Raw genomic sequence first — 25563 nt, 5'->3', positions numbered from 1 at the left:
TTCTGTATGATTTTGAACAATAAGACCTGATATGTAAACTTCTAGATTCTACTGAATGCAATTTTGCCTGAGTCTGCCAGCAATTAAACGTTTTGTTACTAGTCTGTAATTAAAATAATTGCTCCTATTCTAGAACCTGTATTTTGTAGGTTTTACTCGCCCAGAATTTGCTGTGAAACATGGATGTGTGTTTTTTTTAACACACACAGTACTTAACTTCATGTTTATGATAAACTAATAGCCCTTCAAGGATTGAGTTGAAACCTCGGACAGTAAGGGAAGAGGATCATCCCTTCCCCTCCTGATGGGCGTTCAACACGGTGTTAACTACCGGAAGGAGGGAAACGAACTCTGACACATGCAGGAGCTTTAGCAAATCCAAACACCAAGTGGTGTGGACACTAGTGGAACTAGTGGAAAGAAAAAGCTTTACAGAAGCACGGTGGTTATGAAGAACTTGAATAAGTACCTGTCTGCAACATAATCAGTAACTTCAGGCACTGCATCTCAACTCTTCGTGTTAATTGAGTGGGTGGAGAAATGCTGTCTTGAGTTGTTTTTGTTCTGAGCTATTTAATGCTTATAGATTAAAACTTGGCTTATAGCACTTGTATTCGGTAAGTTATTTTCATTTCTCTCGTGTGATTTAAAGGTTTGACTACCTCTAAAGCAAATGACAGCATTAAGTTGTTACTGAGGTGATCAAATCTGAGAACTCCGGGAATCTTGGGGAGCCTGGGAGGAGAAAAAGCCCAGACCAAAAAAGTTGCTTTTGACTGGAAGAACAAAATACATGCAATAAACCCACTGGGGATACAGCTGGAAGGCGGGTATCAGCAGGAGGGAGCGCTCAAGATGATGTTCCCGAGTGGTGCGTTTAGTAGAACAGTGTGTCGGGTCACGCTGAAACAGAGTCGCTGTTGTGATGTGCTTTAAACCTCAAACATGTCATCTTTTTCTTAAGGCTCATTTTTAGGTTCACCGCTTAATGATCTGGTTTATGCTCTAGCCCACAAAGAGTTTTTGTTGCCACAACTGAAGGGGCAGTGAACTGCAGCGTAGGGACTTCTTAGGCCAGCTTTGCTGCCAAAGCCAGCATCTCGTGGAACCACATCCCCGAGGGGTTTTGTCCGGGGCTCCGAGTTCAGTCACGCTATGTGCATAGATGTTAACGTGCATCCTTCTAGTACAAACATTATGCAATCTGACTTTTTATAAAATGCTTTCTTTTTTTTTTCCTCCTAAGTGCTTAAACACATTTTGAGTGACACAGTACAGTATGTACATCTGCTTAGACTTCGTGGCACCAAGGATGGGGAAATACAGGAGATGCTTGTCTTACCTGGCTGAAATATATTTTAATAATTTTAATTTTAATATATGGTGGAAGATATTGTACCGTTCTATTTCCATGGACTTCAAAAGGATGTGGGAGTAAGATGCTCTGGTCTTGTGAGCAGAAAGTGAAGATGGATGCATATGCTGTGTATATCTTCATTAGAAGGTTAAACATTTAAATACCAATCTTCAAAGTTATTTTCCTAATGGCTTATTTTTGCTTATGCTTGCTTGGGGAATATTTTTGTTATAAGATGGTGTGATGATTGCTGCAAAGTAACTGGCAACTTCCAAAAGTCTAAATGGAGATGTCTGTGTGGCCAGTAAGTAAATGGCAATTGATGAATCATCTTCCTGGCATAGTACTGGAATATCCTACGCTGTTTCTGAATTGGAACCTGCGTTAAATTTCCCAGAATTTGTTTGTCTTCTGCTGATGTTCTGAGAATCTCAGACAAATGCACTGATACATTCTTCCATGACTTCATGTAGGACCACAAGCTGGAGGAACTTAGGAGTACAATTAAGCATCGTTTAAATATGAGAAGTAACTGCATTTCAATGGAAAGTCCAGGGGTAGGAGGGAATGTGGAATAAAAGATCCTACACTAGGCAAGGACAATGGAAAGCATTAAGCAGGAAATAGGGTATATGGTTAAGGGGGCGGGGGGGTACAATATCCTGAAAAATGCTATTGAAATTTTTAAATGCTTGCTTTTTGTTGCAGATTAATCAGCCACTCGATGGGGATTAACAGTGGAGCACCTCTTTGTGTCGCCTTTCCACCTCTCTGTAGCAAGAATAACAACTTCAGCACTTCTTCAATAATAATTATGAAACTGGTATTAACTGAATGGCAATTATGGATTTTTAACTCTAACTCACAGTAAATCAGCAAGCCATATGTTGAAATTCCTACCAAATAGCTTTTCGTTCTTAATGTCTCATACCTATACAAGAAGTTGCGAGATACCTGTTTGTACAAGAGGAATATAAGCATTACTTGCCAGAGGACCAGAAGTTGAAAGAGAAGACACCCTAACTTGTTCGTGGAGTTATGGTAGTATTATTTATATAGATATAACAAATATATATATATTTTTATGGTAATGAAAATGGCTCCCCAGAATGCTGACTCGGAATCTATGCAAGTTCAAGATCTACCTGTGGCGCAGCTTCAGAAACCAGAAAACAAGGAGAATGAAAGTAGGGAGGAGACCATTAGCGAAGGATCCATAGACCGGATACCGATACGCCTGTGGGTGATGCATGGGGCAGTAATGTTTGGCAGGGAATTTTGTTATGCCATGGAAACAGCTTTGGTAACACCTGTATTGTTACAAATCGGTAAGTAATTCTTATTCCTCTTAATCGAAACTTTATATATCCTTTTGCATTGATTGAAGTCAGAGGAAGAGGGAAGTGAGGTATGCCAACTGAAAATACCCAAGGTAAAATGGCTTTTGCATTTGTTTTTTTATTGGCTGTGCCACAGATTTAATTGTGTGACCATGTTTAAGCAGGAAGGATTTCTATATGCATTCATCTTCTGTCTAATATTGCTTTCCTCTGTAAAAATTTTAACCTGATTTAAATCTAAAATTCTTTATTAAAATGTAAGTGTCCCAGAAACAACGTTAGACTATAAAGGATTGCAATGAAACTTTTTTTTTTCATTTGTTGATAAATGCTTCAGGTAACACTGCTTTAGAATAAACGGATAAATTGGCTTTTCCAACTACTGGTGAAATACTGCATTTATTTCAAACCACTAGTGAGTCTTATGTGATTAGACTGTTTAGTTTGTAACACGTGAATACGTTTGAATAAACCATGATACCAGTAGCTTTAGATAATAATGGGGGGGGTAATGGGCTTTAGAATGGGAGTAGACAGTTAAATTTCGTGGTGAGTACTGTAATTAGGTTTCCAATATACTGCTTACAGTATTAACAGTATCTGATATTACCTTTATCAAATCCAGAAAATCATGTTCTCTATCAGATATCAGAAAATGTTGCATGAAACTGATGGAACTACTGGGCTGAGTGTGCTTCCATGAGGGAATAAATCAACTCTGTGTGCGTACCCTATGAGTGTATATATAATATATGCATATTATATGTTTGCTTTGGCTTATACATGCAGTTGTACCTTACAGCATGCTCAGCTGTGGCCAAACAGAAGCTCTCAACCAACTCTCTAAAATAATGTTCATTGACTACTATTTGCAGCATTGTTTAAAAATTTCAAGGTTTACATCTCAAGTGAAACATCTGTGTTTTTATATTTGCTATGACATAAAGGCAGAAGAGATTGCACTTGTGAGCGTGCAATGTACAAATTCTTTCTTGCAGTCTTCCTGCAATTAAAAATGTGTTTTCATATGAAATTACTAGTTGGTTTATTTTAAATCAACAGAGGGGTCAATAATCAGTGCGATTAGCACCGTGAAAGATGCTCATGGGTTACGCCTCCAAGTTTTCCTGAAGATTTTAATTTTCAGAGCTCATCAGATCTCCTTTTTGGATCTATTGCTGGCATAGTTAAAATAGATTATAAGTGTTCGCCAAATAGGAGCGTTCTGATCAACCTGACGCTGAATAAAACACGTACAACTTCATCTAGGAAAGTTTATAATGTCCATAACCTGTTTTGAGGTTTTGTCTTTTGGAAAAGTTGAGATTTAGAGACTTTAATTCATTTGTACTAGCAGCTTAGGGTCAATTACTGCCTACCGTGGATGCAAAAACCTTGCATCCTGCTTCGCACAGAGAAGACCCCCAGGTTTCTATCTGTCCTGTACTTTTTTGTTAGCTTTCTTGTGTTGTGCTAGCACTTGGATGTTTAAAATGTATAGCTGGCTAAACTGCCTTTACCTTGCTGTAGAGTAAGGTCAGACAGTATAAATAAACCATCCTCTTAATTACTGACCAGCCTACTCGTTTACATTTCTTTTGTGAGCTCTTCTAGCAGATCTGTTTCCTCCAGATAATTGAGAAATATCTCTTCCCTTCCTTCCCTAACCCCAGTGATCAAAATAACATTGGGATTTGGGGGAAGGGAAGAAAAAGCGCTCTCACTGGTAGGAGAGCTGGCAAATCGACAAAACGATGCCAAAGGCTGCGGGGATGATGCCATAGAGATAAGAAATGGAGGGAGCTGCTTACAAATGTTTAGCACTTTGGGAACTAATTGAAATCTTTCCTGCTCTGGCTCATGTTCCCTCAGTGGGGGAATAACCAGTGTTGGATGCACTGAAGGGTTAAGTTATTCACGGGTGACTTATCTGGTCTGTTCCGTAATTACCTCTTACATGGTTCTGTTTACCTTTATCAACCTCAACATCTGTCTGCCTCAACATGAACTATATTTATTCCTCACTGGAGGGGGTTGCGTGTAGCTGTCGAACTGCTGCGATATTCCCCTTGCTTCTTGTTTTGGTAAAAGCAACATTAAGGTTTTTTTTCTGTGAGATTTAAATTGGCTTGAGAAACTATATTTTAAGAAGCGGCACCTGGGGAAGTGTGGTGGCTCAACCAACTAACTTTGCTAGTGAGAAATTAAAGAACCAGATGCCCTTTGGGTACCCAAAAAAGACTCTTCCTTACAGGTATATGCACAGTATTAACAATTAAGCTTTATGGTGTGTGCTTGTGTTCTGTGTCTCAGAGGAAACCTTGCTCACTGAAATAATCTGAGATTCTTATCTGATACCACCATGAAAACCTTGGGCACCTTAGTATGGTGTTACATACTTCCTTCTCGCGGGTATTTGACTTTCCTGGCTGTTCCTATGCCCTGGATCAGAGGGGTAGTTGTGATTTGGCACATCGATGATCTGTCCTACTTGTTCCGTAAGCCACAGGATTTCAGCAGCTGAAGGAAATGGTCCCTGGGATAGTCCCTTTCCAATTTGATGGTGGTTAACTCCATGTATTTAAATTGCCTAAAGTTTTGAATTCTTGGCAAAAGAACTGAAGGCAGCAGCGCAAGCTGCTTGGATCGATGGATCCTGTGAATTGGAAAGGTCTGGAAGTGCCTGAGTTGCTGTACCCCTACCGAAATAAGTTCTGATTTGTGACTTTAATCTTTGTCTTTATTGCTCTGCTTAGATTGATGTTACATAGAATGATAGAATTGTCTAGGTTGGAAGGGACCTTTAAGATCGAGTCCAACCATCAACATTGCCTTGTCAGAGACGCAGCAACAAATTTATAACAGCCATGTAGCTATAACTGGGCTTGAGTAGCTTAGCAACAAGAACAAGCCAAATGTATATCACACTTTTTTTTTCAATTTTAACTTGCTCTTTGGTTTCTTGCTATGTGCAGCTTAAAAATTCAAAGTTAAGCAGCTAACATGTTTAGAAGGATGCAGAGGATATAAAAATATGCCAAATATGAAAAGTGACAGGCTGACTCCAGATGAAATTATTAGTTGGTGCTTTTCACAAGTTTTGATCTCTTGAAATCTTCATTAACCTTTATTCGAGACCCATTCAGTCAGCAGCTCCTCCCAGCCAGAAGTAAAACTGTCCTAGAAAATAAAGTCAGCGCTCCAGGTTTACCTGTTCATCAGTCCAAGGTTTTTGAGAAACTGAGTGTTTCGATGTTACTCCTGAGTATGTTCTGTGCATTAACACTACTGTTTGCTTCCCCTCTCACGTTTCAACCCCGTATTATAAACTCCGTAGGAGCAGGATGAGGCCTTTGTCTTCTGAAACATCTGGTACTTAATGCTGCTTATCTGCGAGAGGGAATTAAAATCCCTCCTATTGTTCACAAATGACAGTGTATTTTCTTCCGTCATTAAACTTGGCTTCTGAAGGATTAAATCTCTAAAACTACTTCCAGTTCATAACAGTTCACGGAAATTTTGGATACATTTAAAAAATTGTTTTTCCAGGGATTTTAAGTGAACAAAAGTGGGGAGAAATTAATGACTGGTATGGTATGAACTTAGAGAATCTGTTAGTTTTCTGAAGAAACTTGTTCAGTGAAATCACAATACATGGCTTCAGTTAACACCACTTTAAAACCGTTAATAAATAACATAATGTGCTAATTTCAGATAATTTCAGTTGTAATTCGAGCACAATTTGGATGATTTCAGTTCTTCTGAAAAATGGGATCCATGTGCCTGTTTCATTAGGATTGTGGAAGGAAAAATAAATCTGTTCTGTGACTTGGGGTGGCTGCTGCTTTCAGCATGAAAAAATTCCTGTCAGTCTGACTAATGAGCAGCGGTAGCTGTAAACATGAAGTTTCACGTTTTACATTTAATATGATAAAAGCTTTGCCAAACCTTTACTGTTGCTTCAAAGGATCTTTCCAATGCTATTGAGTGTTTTATGAATAGTTAATAGGCACAGAAGTGACTGTCAGCGCCAGAACTGCTCCTCATTCCCCTACCTAAATTAAATATATTACACTAGTGCTTTTTTAAAAGAAACCATGTACATTTATGTAAGGAAAATCATGAACAGTTTACACATGCTGCTTACCTTTATAATCTCGCTTAAATTTAAGGATGTTTCTCTGGTACAGTACAGGAATAGCCTTGATTTTTGTGTTTCGTATCTGAGGGCCTATCTGTGATGGCATTACTTTGTTTTGCTGTGAGAATTAATGGGCTCCTGTAGTAAACGTTAGCTAATCTAGCATTAAATACTGAAGTCGGTTGTATTAAGGTTAACCCTGAGCACAGCGTTCTTTTTAGGCAATAACACTGAGGAATAGCATTTCTGGAAACGGCATATTTCAGTGCTAATTAATAGATTTTAATAAAGGGAAAGGCTGAGCTTAAGCAGAGCAGAATACCATAGGTTATTTTTGTTTGGAAAAGAAATTATTTGCTATATTTGCTAGATAAAAATATCTTGCTATATGCTTTTGAATCAGCAAAATCCTGTAGTCACTGATGTCTTATATGAGACATGTTTCCTATGTGTCTCCTACATGTAGAAAAGCTGTTTGGGGGTTTGGGCTCAGTTAAAGCATTTAGACCTAATATCTCGGGGAAAAAAAAAATTGAGAATCAAAAATTCTCCTAGCCTGAAGCTTAGCAGACCATGTTTAAAGGGTCTCGAAATCTAGTTCATGTGAAATTGCCAGTATGGAAAAAGTGTGTTAAGCAATAACTCAAACTGCTGATTCTGAGAAACCTCAAAGGGGTAGCTGAGAAGTCATTTTGCTGAAGCGATTTAATATTACGGAGTGAACTTTTAGTATGAAGTAGTGAAATCTCCCCATTGAAATTTAGCGTTGATACCTGTCTGAGAAGAATGTGTGTAGGTAAAGAGGAGGTTATGGAGACGTATTTAGAAACCAAGCATGAAATGTTACAGATAAGTTAGCTTTTAGGTATGTTTCTTCAAAAGGAATTAAGGTATCAATTGCTGATTCAATTCAGTGTGGAAGGGAATGGTCGTCTTAAGGCTAAGCCCGAGATCAAAGGAAGTCTAAGAAACCTTAAAGATCTGGTGGGGGAGAAGGGAACAAAGGGATTGGAGGAGCTTCTAGAGGCTGCCTATAATTAAAGTGAAAAAAAGGCTGACTGGCTGGAAAAACTCTTGCAGATGCAGGAAACTCTTCCGATGTAAAGCAACACTGACTCTTTATTTCAGCTCAGCTCCAGTAGTTGAGTTTATTCCTCATCTCTGCCAAAGGTTGCATTTATGTTAAGGTATTTATAATAGTCTTTCTACGGAGCTACATCTTACCTCTTGGCCTGTGCCTTACCTGACCTTGTCTTACCAGGAAGAAACCACTTGAGTTGCTGGAACCTGCTCTTTGACTCTCAAAGTTAAATTCTTGTATGATCCAGCTGCATCTGGCCTCCCAGGCACAGTTCCATGTGATGCTGAGAGTGAACTGCAGGATCTGAATTCCTCCTTGGAAGAATTAATGGCTTGAGAGCTGACCTGTCCCCAAGAGGGGACTGTAACACAGCTAACCTAAGGACAAGAATTGAATTTACAGTGGATCCAGAAAACCTAGAGTAATAAACATTTAATTAAATGCATTTTTCAGCCTTGTTAGCTTTGAAGTTAGTCTTTAAGATCATGTAAAGTTTGTATTCAGATCTCAAGTGGTGGAATGTATAAAACTGCAAATATTGTGCCTGAGGCACATGTTAATTGCCCTATAAAACCTCCCCACCCATCATTTTTTACTTATTGACTAATTTTATGCCCGCTAAGGGGTTGTGTAAGACTAATTTTACTATACTTGGTTTTTTTTTTTTGGCCAACAAGCAAGTCAGGAAGGCTTTTGTAGCATGTGTCACTGTTCTCTTGTGTAAATTATCTTTTGACCTCAAATCAATAGCAGCACAGTTTTCCAACACATGCAGGGCTTAGTGGACACTTCAGTTAAGGATACATTTAAGGCACCTTTAAAAGAAAGGTGCTCTGCAATTATTAAGATTTTTTTTTAATCCTGGAGGCAATGGGAGCACATGCTTTATTTTCATATCAAGGCAAATGCCACGTGTCTGGCAGTTGTGCAATAACTGTTACTTACCAAGCTTTTTTTATAGCGATGTTCTGTTTTTCTTTAAGTAACACTGAATCTGGCCTTCGGAGGCACAACTGATAACACATGGCAGATTTTCAGCTGGGGTAACGTGAGGATTCGTGCTGGCTCTAGGACTCTGCAGACTGTGTGACTTGGGATGAATAGCCTTACTAGGGAAGGGAAGTTCAGTGCGAAAGAATTCAGAGGCTTCTCCCATAGCATGAAACATGTTTCCTATTATCTAGGAGTAGGTAACTTTTTGTTCCCTTTTTTTTTGGCTGAATAAGGTCTGCCGAAGAAGCTGCTTCTAAAATAAGTCTCATATTTAACTCTTGGCGCTGTTTTCTTCCACTCTGAATCTTTAACAGAAGTCCTTGATCTTTCACTTGTGTACTGTGGGAATGTTAATACTGGGTTTTTTTCCTAGCATAAAGAGTGTTCGCAGTAGAATTGCGTGTGAAAACACTTCTTTGAATCCTCAGAAGTTTTCCTTTTGAGAGCTTGTGTGATCCGAGGTTAGTGCGAGTGACCGTATGTGACACGCCAGAAACGCTAACGGGTCTGAGAACTTTGGGCCGATAGAAAAAACACTCTGCAAGACAAAGCAAACTGTATGTAAGAGCTGACAGTCTGCGTTTTTATAAGGATGGAAGTTTAAAAGCAATTTTTAATTTTGTTGTCATCTCTGTTCTTCAAATCTTTTCTTTTTTTTTTTTTTTCTCCTGCAATGATAGGTATTTTTGTCTGTGATTTGTGGAAAGAGCTGGAGGCCTCCAAAAATAATCACTCCCTAAGAAGGAATTGGACATCTCTGCCCTTATGTAGATGCTTCTTTCTACCAGTAAATCTTTCCTGCCCAGCATGCTGTCTCCTTTTCATCTTGAGTAGCCAAGGTTTAAGAGAGACTAAACTTTTTGGAATGACTTAGGAGTACTTTCACATCTCTGTTCCCCTTCTTTCCCGAATCTCTTGTTCTTTCCCACCCCGGGGAGATCTAGTAAAGCAGCAGAAATAAGGACCAGTTAATAACGCTGCTGCAGGCTAATGGTGCTGAACTGGTTATGGGACTGTATTAAACTATATGCAGATTTTTTTGTTGTTTTTAATTTGCATATCAGCCAATAGCTTTAAAAATTTCTTTCAGTCTGTTGTAAATGTGCTTTTTGTTGAATTGTCTTGCAATTCTTCCCTCCCACAGTTATTGGACCCGGCTTGTTGCTATATCCAAGACAAGCCTATCCATTTTCTTCTGCTTCCAAAGGCAGCTCTGGAGTAGAAAGGGATACATACAGAACTCAAGGAACTGCAGGATCCCTGTATTTTTAGTGCTCCCTTACTAAGATTCCCTGTGGGTAATGGGGAAGGGATGGAAGAAGTAGGGGCAGACTTCGCCCTCCTGAAAATGTGCTAAAATTGAGTGGTTTTAAACACGCACCTTTACGCAACCTCTTTCCTAGCCTAAATCCTTCCTCTTAATCTGCTTTCCACCCACGTACGCTCTCAGCCAAATTTACAAAGCCCACATCTTTTTATACTTCTGTCTAAACACCCTTTAGGGAGAGCAAGTCATCAGGTGAACCTGTGAATGCACAACGGCCGCCTGAATTTGTGTTTTCTGCTCAGAATTGGAGTTTGACCCCTACCTCTGACCGAGAGGTGATTTTGCCACCGCGATAACAGATGACACATGATAGTGCTTCTATGCTCTTTATTACGGAGTAATTGCCACCGGGGCAATTTTCCAGCAGGCAATTGCCTGTTCTTTTGTGTAAAAAGAAACCTTTCAGCTCTTTGGATGGGGTTGTGGTGGCGGAGACTGGCAGATGGATATTCAGGCACCCGGCTTTTGAGTGGTAGTTGACACCAAGGCTCAAATCAGTGCTTTTCTATTGAACGTGGATTGTGAAACGGGTTATGAAAAGGGAATGGCTGAGAACTCCTTAGTGAACAGGAGTCTTACTTTCCAAGGAAATAAAAATTAAGGCCACTTTTGAAAGGAAAAGAATGTCAACAGGCTGTTGCCAAATCACGTAACGCTTTAATAAAGCTTGCTTCAAGAGGATTGTCAAAGCTGCAGCCCCTTAAGCTCTATTCTCCTCCTGAGTCTCCTGTGTGCTTGTTGCAACAGTATTTCTGTTGTGATGCACCCTCTGGGACTCTGTTTTAATCATCCTCTTTTAACCAAACAAGAGTTGAGAAGGTTTCAGATATGCTTCCTTCAGGCTGTTTTGCAAGAAATTATTGGAAAAGTTTTGAGCTGCTGGTTCAGTTCAATGATAGAATTTAATACAAGCCCATTTAACTAAACAGGGAAAAACCAGGTCATAGATTTTATTTGCATTGGTTTGGGTAAATCCCCAATAGCTCATGTCACTCCATAAACCTATTCCTCTCTCTGAAGTCTTGAGTAACAGTGGGTACAAAGCAGCAAAGATGCAGATTTTTCCATAAATAGATAAACCCAGTAATGTATTTGTATTAACATTTGGTGATCTTCAGTTGGATTTTTTGCAGTGTAGTAGATCCAGAGCACGCAAACTGGATATGACCTGTTTGTCTATAGAAATAAATTGGATTTAAGGGGTTTTATCAGACAAGCGAGCATTAACTTGCCCACAATCAGAATGACCTGAAAGCCTTAAACTCTGCAAAGAAGAATAAGTAGGGGAGGGAGAGGTTTAGCTGGGGGCAGTGATGGGCAGGTAGTGGCTGGCAGGAGCATAAAGTACTTTAGCAAGCACTGCTAGACCTGGTAGGTGGTTCTACTTGTGCTTTGAAACTCAAAGGAGATTCAAGCCCTTTATTTCTTGTCATTTCTGATTTGGAGAAAAGTGTGTAATCCATGTTCCCACTGCTGGGGACGCTGCCTAGCAAACGAGGTTTTGCCCTCCCAGTTGCAGTCTTTGGAAACTGTTCCACTTTGTGTAAAATAGCATAAAAGTCCCTATTTATATTGAATCCTGTTGTAAAGTAGGTGCTTTATGAAGTTTTTTCAACTTTGAAATGCCCTGTGTCCATGTGGTGATCTGAAAAGTAAAGATTTGGATGCAAATACCTTCTTGGGATTGGGTAAACACAGGGATTTGAGTCTGAGTTTCTGTCGTATGTAGGGAATGGTGACTGCTGCATTACACAGTCCCGCAGCAAAGTTAGGGGGCATCTCACCAGGCTATGAGGAACGCTCCGTGTGAGGACACAGCTGGTGTTTCATGTAGATACAGGTTCTGGGCAGACACACTCGGACACTCCTGCGTGTCACCCCACCAGCATTTTGCAGAGCAGCAGGAGGGAGACTTGGAAGAAAGTCAGATGAGCTTAAACTTCGGAGGTAGAGCCGGAGACTGAACGCTGAAATCACAGCCTCATCTACCTCCAGATTACTAAGTAAAATTTTAGTGAAGCAAACTTCCTACAGATAGATTAATTACCTGGAAACCAGAACTGGGGCCATGTAACATCAAAACACAGACGTTCCTGTAACAGGCAAGTCTTCAGAAACGGCTTCCACACTCAGCTCAAGGAGCCTTAACACACTTCTAGAGCAGGACTGCTTTTACCCGCAGAAGAGCTGACACGGAGCACAGTGAGGAGAAAGGATCGGTCCCTACAGTGGCCTGGTTCCCTCCTCGGTATCAGTTTTCTCTTTGGCAAATGTCCCACCGTGAGGCAGTGCAGTCTCTTTCAATACGCTGATAAATTTTATATAGCTTCTGTTGAGATCATCTTAATCTTCAATTTCTGATCCCGATTTATGTTCTCTGGCTCAAGTGATAAACTAAGCTGGATCATTTTCTATGTGTTCTCGTGTATAGACTGTTGAAAAATGAATTTCCTCCTTTTATCGGTTGTGCTGCTCTGTAAACAATGGTCTTTCTATAATTCAGTCTATCAGAATTGAGGCCCCTCAGGATAATTTGCAAATTCCAAAAATATCCTTCTGGCTTTAAATGACCTCTTGATCTGGAGATTTTTAATACCTCTTGCAAATGTGTTGTCTGGACGCTTCTGGAAATTGAAGCATTTCTTTGGCAGCTGGAGATCGAGTTCACAGACTTCAGAGTTCATGTAGGTGGCAGGAAAATTCATATTAAATTACATATTCTAAAATTAGGACTAAACTTTGACACTCTGGGAGAAATCTTCACGAATCTAAACCTGAGAAAATGCCTCGGGTATTGAGATAAAGGATTGTTTACCAGGGTAGATGAGTTGTAGTGGATACTGTTCCAGCATTCCCTGTGTTTTCCTTGCCTGATTTGGAAAGTCAGGCAGTGTCTTCCCAAGCCAGACATTTTCTGGCAAGGAAGAGTCATTTCAGACATACCTACTGTCTGACACGGACTACATCAGGTGATTTCAAAATGATTGTTTATCGGCCTCTGATGCAAATTAGACAATTTATGTAGCGATGGGATGCTGCTGCGGCCTCGGAAACATCCAATCTGGTGTTTTGTTCCAAGCTACACAGCAACAAAGACCAGATACGCTGTGCTCTGCTCCTTCTTTTTCCCCCTTGAGTCATTATTCTGTAAAATTTTACAAAAACAGGTTTCTGGTTGCTAGACTTCGGTGTCAGTTTGTCACCTCAGTAGTGGTTCCACGCTATATCTGCCTCTTTAGAAAAACTGCTTATTTGAAGGGTTTGGGGTTTTTTTCACTAAGGGATATATTCCTAATATTAATGCCTTTGCAACATAAATCGACGATGCTCACTTTATAGGGACTTTAAATAAGAGCAGAAGGAAACTTTGTCTGAAATGAAAATTGAGTTTAACTCTTTTCTCTTTTTTTTTCTCTCCTTTTTGGCTCAACAAAATATAGAGGTATGCAAAAAGACACAGTTTACAAACCCAAACTGGCCAGCATCTCAGAGGCCATCGCTAGAGACCTGTGGTGAGCAGCAGCGTGGACACCCTTTCCCTAGCGATGTGCTGGGTCCCCCCCCCCAGATACAGACACACAGTGTGACGGTGGAGAAGCTCAGGGGGGAGCTTTCAGGATATTTGGGGATGGAATGCGAAAATAAGATGAGGTAATCAGTTAAAAAGCTGAGGGTGGCTCTTTCTCCGTAATTTAATTAAGGAGTAGTCTCAACAGTGTGCTCTCTTCTCTGAGGTGGTCAAAGTTGTGCCTCATAAATCTTGTGCCAGGGTCTCCATCGGTTGGCAAGGTCAACGTGTGCAAGAGGTTACGGAGATAAATGACCAGGAAGGTTATTTTTTTTCTGCACTATGGATTCCTACCCCGTTGATGTGGCAAATGTGTTTGATATAAGTTTTCAAATGGTTTTAAGCTGTAACCTTCAGGAGAGGAGCGTGGTACAACTTTTTGTCAGATATGAAAGGATTGCTAAATTCAATTTTGGAATATTATTTAGGTTTCAATCAATTATTTAGGTTTCCTTTGTTGGATGACTGTATGTATAATAATGCTGCATTACTCACTACACCTATAACTCGTATATTAACTCGTTCGATTCTTTTATAAGTTCAAATGACAAGCAAAAGGGTCCAAGCAGAGCTATGTAAAGCAAAACTGCTTTTCACAATATGATAAAAATACTTGTCTGGTGGTTTGGAAAAGAATTCTGTTCTACTTTGTCCCCATTAGGGCCTAATGGAATTGGCTGGATGGTCGCATCCAGAGGGTAGTACTCAATGGCTTTAAGTCCAGATGGAGAGCAGTGACAAGTGGTGTCCCTCAAGCGTCTGTGCTGGGACCGGTACTGTTCAACACTTTTATCAACGATATAGACAGAGGGATGGAGTCCACCATCAGCAAGTTTGCGGACGACACCAAGCTGTGTGGTGTTGTCGATACACCAGAGGGACCGGATGTCATCCAGAGGGACCTGGACAGGCTGGAGAGGTGGGCTCAAGTAAACCTCATGAGGTTCAACAAGAGCAAGTGCAGAGTTATGCACCTGGGCCGGAACAATCCTCGCTATCAATACAGACTGGGGGATGAGGTATTAGGAAGCAGCCCTGAGGAAAGGGACTTGGGGGTGCTGATGGATGAGAAGCTGGACATGAGCAGGCAATGTGCTCTTGCAGCCCAGAAGGCCAATCGCATCCTGGGCTGTATCAAGAGATGTGTTGCCAGCAGATCCAGAGAGGTGATTCTGCCACTTTGCTCTGCTCTGGTGAGACCTCACCTGGAGCACTGTGTGCAGGTCTGGAGCCCTCAATATAAGAAGGACATGGACCTGATGGAGCGGGTCCAGAGGAGGGCCACCAAAATGATCAGGGGGCTGGAGCACCTCTGCTATGAGGACAGACTGAGGGAGCTGGGGTTGTTCAGCCTGGAGAAAAGGAGGCTCCGGGGAGACCTTATAGCGGCCTTCCAGTACCTGAGGGGGGCTACAGGAAGGCTGGAGACAGTCTGTTTACAAAGGCCGGCAATGACAGAACAAGGGATAATGGCTTTAAACTGGAAAAAAGCAGATTTAGATTAGACATTAGGAATAAGTTCTTTACCATGAGGGTGGTGGAGCACTGGAATAGGTTGCTAGGGGAGGTGGTTGAGGCCCCTTCCCTGGAGACATTCAAGGTGAAGCTCGACGAGGCCCTGGGCAACCTGGTCTAGTTGGGGGTGTCCCTGCTGACTGCGGGGAGGTCGGACTAGATGACCTTTGAAGGTCCCTTCCGGCCCAGATGATTCTATGATTCTAATTCTCACAATTTGCACATTTGTAAAGGAAACGTTTGCTGGAGTGCTCCGTTTGTTTAACTTTAGATTTTATTGGTAAATTTATGCTTCCGTGCACAGCCTCACTGATTGTGAAACACAACACGTGCAAATAAAGATTGCACATAGAAGAGGCTGTGGTAAGAAGTCTTTTTCATCTTGTGTGAGTTCATCTTATTCCAGACTATCAATTCCAGTTATTTGGTGCAAAGCGACACCGTGGATCTCATTATCCTTCATGTAGAAATGCAATTAGTATGATTTTTATTTATATGCCACTCCTTCGGGACTCAGTAAGTTATTTGGAGTGTGGTTGAGACTTGGGGGTTAAGTTCTGCTCTAGTTACCAAAATTTCCTGCGTGTGCAACTTTGTATTACGACCCTCCAAGCTCAAAAGACTAAAATCGAGATCTTTATATAGTTAAAGAGTTTAGAAGACTTCAGTAGGAAAGCAGCTCTGCTTTTAAATCTCTCCAGTACACGTGTAGAACGTGTTTCGTGTAAGTTAATGTTCAAGCCAAAACATACACGTTTCTAGTTGGAAAAGTTGGAGGCAGGCTACATAAACACCAACACCGGCTTTTTAATCGGCCCCCGTCATTTCATCGGGGAGGATGGTTTTCTAGAACGCTTTACCCACAAGGCAGGCAGGTGGCGGCTTGACTAGAATAGCTATAGAGGGAGCCCACTTTGGGGGGGGGGGGGAGGATTAAAATTCTCTGTATGAGTCCTGTTACCGGTGTTCCTATGTCTAGAGATTGTTAAAGCGCGGTGTTTTTCCTGGAGCAATGGTCTACGTGGAAATCCATCCTGCAAAGTACAACCTGCAGTTCGTTTGTGAAAGCGAATAGGAAAGGCGCTAATAGGATTTATGTTTCGCTTGATATAACCACATGAGGAATTAACCTCAATAAAGGCAACTGCGTAGAGGAATGCAGTTTCTCTCTAGGAGCTTAGTACGGGTTATTTTCAAAATTCCTCTTGTGTTTTTTTTTTTTTTTTAAGTAGACAATGAATAATGAGTCAGAAGAATTGGTGCGTTTATTTGTGTGTAATTCAGCAACGCTTTTGAAATAGCAAATAATTTAAAAGCGAATGCAGTGTTACTGTTTTTTGCTGACTTTTAGCTGGCAGGGCTTCCCGGTGGCACAGTTGTGACAAACATGATCACAGACAGGAGTGTTTATTCCTATCATAAACAAACCTATAGTCCTAACGAGTTTAGAAAGGCCAGGATTGATTTTGCAGTGTAGTAACGATTAACAATACACTTTTTGTAAGCCTGTTGTGGGAATGGGGGTTTTTGGGGAGGCTTTACCTATGGAAAAGAAGGGGAGTAAAGCATTTTAAGACTGCGTGATGAATGGCATAAGGAGTGTAGGTAGGATCAGTTCAGCTTTTTCTTCTCCTCTGAATAGAATATGAAGTTTATATGAAGTACTTACAATGTTTATTAGCCGTTATATTTGTTTTGCTTTAGGTCAGGTAGGGTAATTATAGAAGGAGCTGCCCACCCCAGTTACTAACCCTATACAAGATGATGCGAATGTGATCCCTGCTGTCAAGAGCAACTGGTCAGTAGTCCCTTGGAAGATGAAGGTTCTCAGGTGGTATCTGCAGGGGTACACAGGCCATAAACCACCTTTTCGAGTCACTGTTTTCACATGGCTGCCATGCGTAGTCAGGCCTAAAAATTGGGGAAGAAGAGGATGATTTTTATCAACGTGCAAAGATGAGCTCCTTGCATTTGACTCCGCTGTACACATACTGTATTTGCTGATACACACAATTTGAGGCTGGAAATGAGCTGGGGTGTTTTGCTGCTTGCAATTCAAGGGCGCAAATGTTGTGCTGCTCATACTCTTGCCTGGCTGCCTGCTCGACCAAAAAAAAAAATACTTTTTTGGCTACCTTCAAGTCTGTTTGCTTTCCTTTTTCAAGTCCTGTTCCTGGGTACGCTGACCAGATGCCATGCTGGGCTAAGTTATCTGCCAGTCATTTGTTTGCCAGCGTGAACCAGATCCTTTATGGTTTCCTGGGGCTTGGTGGGGTAATACAGACACATCAGGAGTAAACTTCTGCTGCGGTTAACGGGAGTGTAATCTCTAGGTGATACTTTCTAACCCAGCGTTTGCTAGAATGGTATTTTAAAAGTCTTAACCTTGACTGAGTCTCATAAAATTCGGGATGTGCTGGCCATGCTCTTCATCTTCCCCCTTGCTTAATTATCTTTATCACGCTTCTGTCTCCCCTCCGTATGTGGTTAGAGCAGTGCAGAAGGATAGTCAGAGCTTCCCTTGGACACAAAATCCTTGCCCTGCAGAGCAGCACAGGACCAGAGCACCCCCAGCAAGGGCCCAGGCTGCACATACTGCTGCCTCGTGATGCTGCTGGGCACCCACATATTGAATGGGTCCCCATTAAGCAAGTATGATTTGAACTGAAAACTTAAGCAGAACAGAAAAGTTACTCATTTACCGGATTTTTTTTAGGGGGTGGGAGGGGGTCTGTTCTGTCTGGGTTGAACATGGATTTCATAGTTAACAGTTCAGGTTTAGCTCTGTCTGGAAGAAAAAAATAGGTGTTTACACCAGGTTTTGGTTAGGATTTGCTTCAGCTGTGTAAGTAGATGGTCATATTCCAGGGTATTAATGTGTTAATTGCTGCAACAAAAGCTCCACTGTTGATTAACAGAACAGGCTCGCAAGTTGGTGCTGAAAGCTTTTTCTATTGTATATGTAGAATATATGAATATATATTCTATTGTATATCTATCTATATATTCTATTGTATATCTATCTATATATTCTATTGTATATCTATCTATATATTCTATTGTATATCTATCTATATATTCTATTGTATATCTATCTATATATTCTATTGTATATCTATCTATATATTCTATTGTATATCTATCTATATATTCTATTGTATATCTATCTATATATTCTATTGTATATCTATCTATATATTCTATTGTATATATAGAATATACGTATATATATTCAATATATTCCCAAACTTGAGAGACTCTTACATAGTCTCTCAAGTTTGGGAATTTTAAAGCACATTTGAGCTGAAGTGCCTTTGTTTATAAATTTGCCAATACTCTGGAAGTGGTGACGAAAAACCCTATTGAGCTTTGGATAAATTGGGATGCTGCGTATCTTCAGGCAACACATGTCAGCGTAATTGATGCTGATCTCGCAGCGAGAGGGAGCGGAGTGCTGCAGCGTTGTGTAACGCAGGGACTCAAAGTGGGGCATCATGTACAGCTGATGCATTTTAATTACATCCCGTAAAGGCAAGGGAAGGATTAGCACGGCAAAAGAATTTATTGATTGCTGCATTCACATACGTGTCCCTGTACATTTAGATGCTCGGGAGTGATGGGAAAGGGGTGCTGCCATCATCGCGTGTGACCTTTGAGCCCTTCTGTATCTGCAGCAACAGGAGACAGTGTTCTCAGCCTGGGAATAAATTCACTGATGTTGTGAAGTTCTCCTCGGGTGGTTATACCGATATGTATGTATAGCTGAATACAAGCTACGTTTTTCTGGGACCGTGAAGAAAATTCTCGGCTTTTTATTTAATGTAAACACCTTTGTTATGTCCCCAAAACCGCTCTTTGGTGAAGGTTAAAAGGATTTCTTTTTTTTATTACTGCTGGTTCAGCACACTGGAAGTTGCATCAGATTTAATCTATATGCAATTTCAGCTCGTTAAGCACTGTGATCCAAATTTATTATTAGTGTCAGAGTGATATAATTCTAAATATTGGTTAATAAGTGAGAGAGGAAGAAAAGTTAAAAACAAGTTTCTCAAGAGCCCAAAAGGAAAGCACAGATAATCTAGAAACCTCCGGTGACTCAGTTTCAGCAGTCGATGGGAGCTCTTGGCAATGTCGCGTTTCCTTGCCCTCTCTGGATCTTAATTACCTGCTGCAGCACGGAGAAAGCTTGTTTGGCACTCTCGGTGTTTGAGAGTCAAAGGTTTGGCTTCTGGCTTGAGTAAACCTGGCACTTTTCACTGGTCTGAATGTACGCTGGCAAAAATAAATAGCGTAGTTTTGGTGAGGATATAATTCTGTGCAGCCTATAGGAATTGCTAAGCATTTGTACTATAGGATATAATTCTGTGCAGCCTATAGGAATTGCTAAGCATTTGTACTATAGTAAAAAAATCTACAACGGGAATTGATTCTTTGGTCTTTTCCTTAAGCAGAGCATGTCATATGTGTTGCTTTTGATCCCAGCAGGAGTAGCTAATATTGGCGTATTTGTCTCCTAGCAATTGCTTGCTGTATCGGTTAAGGAAGTAGAAAACTAGATTGCTATAAGGGCAGTAAGCTAGAAATAACCTACCTGAATTACTACAGGTTACCCCTGTGGAAGTAGGTTAGTAGGAGGGTTAGAAACTTTAAATAATTAAAGCTTTAAAAGCTTTACTTGACAGCATTTGTGATCACGCTAAAAGGAAGACCACATTTGCCTGCCTGTGGATCGGTGCCTGCGTTCTTTCCCCGATGCCTCAGCTGTTCTCAGGCTTTTGCTTCCCCTCTCCCCCTTCCACACGTACCTTTGGCTCCCTTCTCTTAACATATGCTTCTCTTTCCTGACACAGCACCATAAAACTGAGTTATAAACTAGGAATTGTCGGCGAAGCCGCATAAACCTTTCTACAACTTTGGCAGAACGGCAGTAGAGCAGCAGAGCTTAATGAAACGCTGATGACTCCCACGGCTGCCAAATATGAGATGGGGAGGATGGCTGTAGGAGGTTGAAAAGCAATAATTGAGCCGAGACAGAAAACGGGAAAACTGGATGATGAAATGCTTTAAGAGGCCTGTCGCTTATTTCCTTAATTCCATTTTTCAGAAGTGGTATTTAACCCAACCTGGTTGCTGCTGGCGGGCTGTTGCATGGATCATTTCAAAAGCTGTACCGAAAGGCAGAATAGCTTTCCCAGAAGGGGATATTACTCTCCTATGGCTTAAAAACACCTCCAGGACTCTCTACATGGAACGCTGTACTAATATTTCTGCACTGAAGCTGTTGGAGAGCAAGAGCGTTGTTTTATGACCAAGTTAGTTGTTGTTTCTTCAAAATGGGTGGCTCTAGTCTAGTCGTAGACATGGCATGTAGCAGTCGTAATAGTTTCCAAATTTTTGCAGTTTGTTTCCACTGTAAAAGTGTGACTTGTTTGCATCCAACTACTAAGGAAATTTAAAATTTGAAATAAAAGTTTGAAGGAAACGGGAGAAATGGGGAGGGACTGTTGATCAGGGAGTGGAGCGACAGGACGAGGGGTAACGGTTTTAAACTGAAAGAGGGGAGATTTACATCAGATATTAGGAAGAAATTCTTTCCTGTGAGGGTGGTGAGGCACTGGAACAGGTTGCCCAGAGAAGCTGTGGCTGCCCCATCCCTGGAGGTGTTCAAGGCCAGGCTGGACGTGGCTTTGAGCAACCTGGTCTGGTGGGAGGTGTCCCTGCCTGGAACTAGATGGTCTTTAAGGTCCCTTTCTAACTCTAACCATTCTATGATTCCATGATTCTGTGACAGGTTTTCCAGCATCTCTAACCTGATTTAATCCTTTTAATATTCAATCCAGCTTTCATCAATAATCTTGTCCTTAAGTCAAGGAGTCCTTAAGACGGAGGAGCTAAACAGGAGGGGGAAGGAAAGGATACACTTCTTGCAACTGGGTGATAGTTTGTGTTCCAGAAAAGTACGTTCAGATTGTAGAGATTGCACGTCTTCCTGCCTATATAAGATATATATAACGTGCTGACAGCTTGTGAATGTTGCAGCCTAAGCAGAAGAGCTCTTATTTGACAGGCACAAGAAGAATTTCAGGATGTGAATTTTACCAGTGGGAAGATTTAAGCCACGGTTTTGATATCGCTCCTATTTTATGTGGTGTTTATTGCAATAGGTCATTTCTGAGACACTGAGGGAATAAAGATGCCTGACAGGTTGACAGGGGATCGCAGCTATTAAGAACCTCGTGGTACCGATTTTATTCTGAGTTCTTCCATCTGCCTGCTTGCAACCAAATGGATCACACGTACTGGTCAGTGTAATTTCCCTCCAGTATTGCTGTGCAATTTGCAGCTTGTTAAGAGCAGCTTCTGAACAAGCACTTGGCTTGAGCAAGTGTTGTCTTATCCTACAGGCTGGGAAGGCGTAATTTAATGAAGAGCCAAATTTTCACATAAAAATGAAGTCCAGTATAAGGCTTTGTTTCTTCTCACACCAGCAGTCCTAAGATACTGTAGCATTAGGGGTGCAAATCTTGTCTCTCATGGTATCACACTCTGATGTCAAGTAGTACTTAAAGTTATTTCCTTCTTAAAAGTTTATACTCCCACATTTGGAAGCTGCTCAAATCACGGTAATGGGCACCAGGAGTAATTCCTGGGCTTTTTTCATATCCCTTCCCTGTTAGTCAGAGTTCCTATTGCAATCCAGAAGTTAGGAAGGTGGTTTCTCACGGGTGCAATAAACTCCAAGTACAAGGGCTGACTGTACTCCAGTAGTACTCAGATCACCAGTCGAGCCTATTCCAGTGCATTGGTTCGACATATATTGGCTCAGCCTTGGGATTTTTTGGCAGCTTGGAGTCCCACACGAGCTCTAAGCCATTGGAAGCCCTAAAATCTGAGGGGAGATAGCAAGAAGCGAAAGGATTTGTGGTTGAATTTTCATGGTGACACAGTTCTCAAAACAGGCATAGCAGCTTGTTTGCAGTTTCTCTGGGGGACCCAAATGTGGGGCAACTCTGTATTTTTATTTTAAATATAAGTGAGTGGGTTCATTTATGAAATTATTACAGCTGAATTCTGAAATCCATATTCCTCATATAGAGACTCCAAAGCTGAAATGCTTGAGTTTGTGGTGGTTTCTATGACTCTGTTGTAACAAGATGAAGAGCAGATACCGGGGTTCTAACTTTTTCACGGCTTTTTGACAAGCACTGATTTTGCTTGCTACGCTCTTTAAAAAATACAGTCTAAACAAAGCAGCTTGTATAAGCAATGCATTTTAAACAGATCAACGTAAATGTATTTTTAGCAGCACACAGTATTTTATAGAGGGATGAAATTGCCGAATACGAAGTATTTGCAGGGCATGACAGCTTCTTCTGTTAGTTCAGAAATGTGGATGGTGTTTACTTTAAGAGTATAAACAAGTCTCTAGGTGATGATTTCTGACAAATGAAAATAGGAGCTTAGCATCCTATTCCCATATCAGATCTTATTGTTAAGCTTATAAAGAACTATTTTTCCCCCAATAGAACTTATCAAAAAGAGGTTTTGAATAGAAACTGCTGCATGTGGCTTAATCTTTCTTCCATGTAACTCGTGACCTCACGCAGCCCTGAGACTGATGGTGACACAGTGAGCATTTCCTGTGAACCGTGAGCAGTGCTGGTCCCACTATTGTTGGGCACTTTTTTTTTGTCTGGGAAAAAACAAACCCTTATTTACTAGAAGCCAGTGTCCTGTTTGTTTGTAGCTGGCTGGGAAATGCCATATTACAAGGGTCTCAGTGGCAGTCGTCGCTGCTAACAGAAGCTGTTGTTGTGTTTTTGCTCTTTTTCTCACTGATTTGTATGAGACTTCTGAGTCTGCCTTGTGACCTGCTCCACATTCAGTTCACGGCACAAATACCAACCTTGTTTATCCGATATGTTTTTTCCCTCCTCGGTGTTTCCTCAGATTAGCTGTCAGTAAAAGGCTAAATAATAATCCTCCAGTTATTATTCCTCCCCCAAGAGGCCACCAGGTTACTTTTCCAAGTTGGCGGATGGCGGTTCACTGTTAGAGCTGCTGCTACCTGGCAAGGCAAGCACGGCGGTGGAAAATTACAGACAAAATAAAGGAACAGCATTAAACTGGTAATGGGATGCAGCTGCCTTGGCCTTGGAGTCCTCCTGTGAATCTGAGCAGCTTCTGGTAAAGCATTTGCTGCGTGATACTTCTCTTGGCCATCCAGAATCGGTCCCAGCCTAGTTAGAGCCTGTTCCAGGTGGGTAGAGCAGCTCTCAGTGGTTGGGACATTTTATGTTTGGCAGTAAGAGGTTGTGGCGAGGCAGACGTGGGGATGACAAGCTTGTTCTGCGGTGCTGCCTTGAAGTCTAGTCAAAGCCGGCATCTGTACATCTGTTCCGCACATCAGAGGCTGGATGCTGCAGGGCTGCTGGCCGGGCACAGCACCGTAGCCAAGTTTATTTAAAATACGTGCTGTGTCTGAGTCCTTGCCACTAGATGGGGGTATCAGAAGGAACTTCTAGGTGTCAAAATACTCCCTTTCTCTCTTTATTTCTACTCATTGTCATCTCATCCTGGCCTGGATGCCTTCTTAACTGTCTTCCCGTGTTAAAATATGGTCAAGTTGTGTGGGTACAGCAGCGTATACATACAGAGAAAGGAACCATTAGGCTGTGTAACTATCTTCCTTGACTGCCTGGTGGTGCCCTTCGCAGACGTAATTTCTAGAAAGTTTTATTATTGAAGCTCATTCTTGTTGTGAGGCAGCAAACTTTTGGAAGACTTGTGTTTTTATATATATATATATATATATATATACACACACGCATATACACACTATCTCTTAAGTATTTCAATTTTCAGTCTTCTATTTATTTTGCTTCTACTGCCAAATCGTGCACGCCAACCTAAATACGCGTATCACGTATGCAGACATTCAAGATACTAAAACCAGAACAGCCTCTTTTAAGGGAAAAAAGTATTTTGGGGTTGGAGTTGTCCTTGCCTGTGTGGAACCTTCCCATTTATATCAAAACGTCTTGCGCTAAAGCAAACCTACTCTTGGAATGATGAAGCACCTGTAGACTCTGCCAGTATGAGGCATGAATTTTATGGAGAACATCTCCAAGGTGTGTTTTGAAGTCTTGCTTCACGGGACAGTGGAGGTATCGCTCAGGGCCTCGGAAAGCTCTTCCCTGGAAGACCCGTGGTAGAACATGGCTGGGAGCTCTTCTAGGAACTGTTGTCTCACAGAGTTTTGTGTCGCTGGGTAGACTATGGCTTAGCAATACCACATCTCAACTTTAAGATATAGAAAATAAATGCAAAAGGAAGCTTTGGATAACTAACTTTACTGCCTGTCGCTGAAATGATTGCTCTGTTTGCCTGCCCAAACGCTGTTCGGGTGAGGAGTCTGCCACCTCTCAGACAGGTTCAGGAGGGAGTTCTCCCACCAGTGAGTGAATTTTTCCCGTGCTGTTTTATTTTAGCTTGCGTGTGCACCAGTTCCCCACCAGGAATCTTCTCTAGCCCCACTCAGTAGTTTTCCACTTGAGTAACCAATTGAATTCTAACGCGACAATATCACTGTTTACATACTTATGATAAAGAAAAGTCATACGCTTCACTTAATAAATTATAACTATTTTGAATTCTGCATAACTGTATATAAAACACATACAATGATTTTATAAACTGCTAGCTTACCCTCGGAATGCCATTTATAAGAGCCCTGCCACTTCGGTTACAGAAGTAAGAAGTCATCCTATAGCATGACTTCTCCAGCGAGAGAAAAAGCAGGTTGTGCTCGTGTTGATGGTTCCTACCGTTACACAATCTGTGGGAATTGAAAGTTATCCCTTTCCTGTTTACTTGGAGGAGCACTGAAAGCTTTTTAGAAATTCTTCCATTTTTCTTGGCATGGGGCTATTAATTCTTGTATAGATTTTTATCGTGGCCTCTTTTTCTAAAGATAGATATTTTGGCCGCTAAAGAGTAGTTCAATAAAAAAAGCAAATTGAAGTGGTTTGTCTAAAGAAGGATCTCCAAACATAATGGTTTTTTAAGTGTCCTTTTTGCCCTTCCATGAAAGCTACATCCCTAGCTCCGTTCTGAAATCATTGCAAAAGACATGAATCTCAAAGTAAGCCATTTTCGATGTAAATATTTGGATTTAGGCTTTTATTTATAATACTTCAATGTTAGGAAGATCACCCTTTTCAATCAGTGAATATAAAGCC

General features: G+C 41.1%; 1 protein-coding gene across 1 annotated transcript in view; it reads left to right on the top strand.

The window, feature by feature from the left end:
* The first annotated feature begins 2441 nt into the window (after positions 1-2441).
* Positions 2442-25563, top strand: part of SLC45A4 (solute carrier family 45 member 4) — a 35453-nt gene continuing 12331 nt past the window's right edge. Inside the window, exon 1 of the mRNA XM_074145446.1 lies at positions 2442-2685. Coding sequence (XP_074001547.1) covers positions 2442-2685 — 244 coding nt within the window. The remainder of the gene's footprint in view (positions 2686-25563) is intronic.

Source organism: Numenius arquata, chromosome 3, assembly GCF_964106895.1.
Source record: "Numenius arquata chromosome 3, bNumArq3.hap1.1, whole genome shotgun sequence".
Taxonomy (NCBI): domain Eukaryota; kingdom Metazoa; phylum Chordata; class Aves; order Charadriiformes; family Scolopacidae; genus Numenius; species Numenius arquata.
This window is presented reverse-complemented; position numbering and strand designations above follow the sequence as displayed.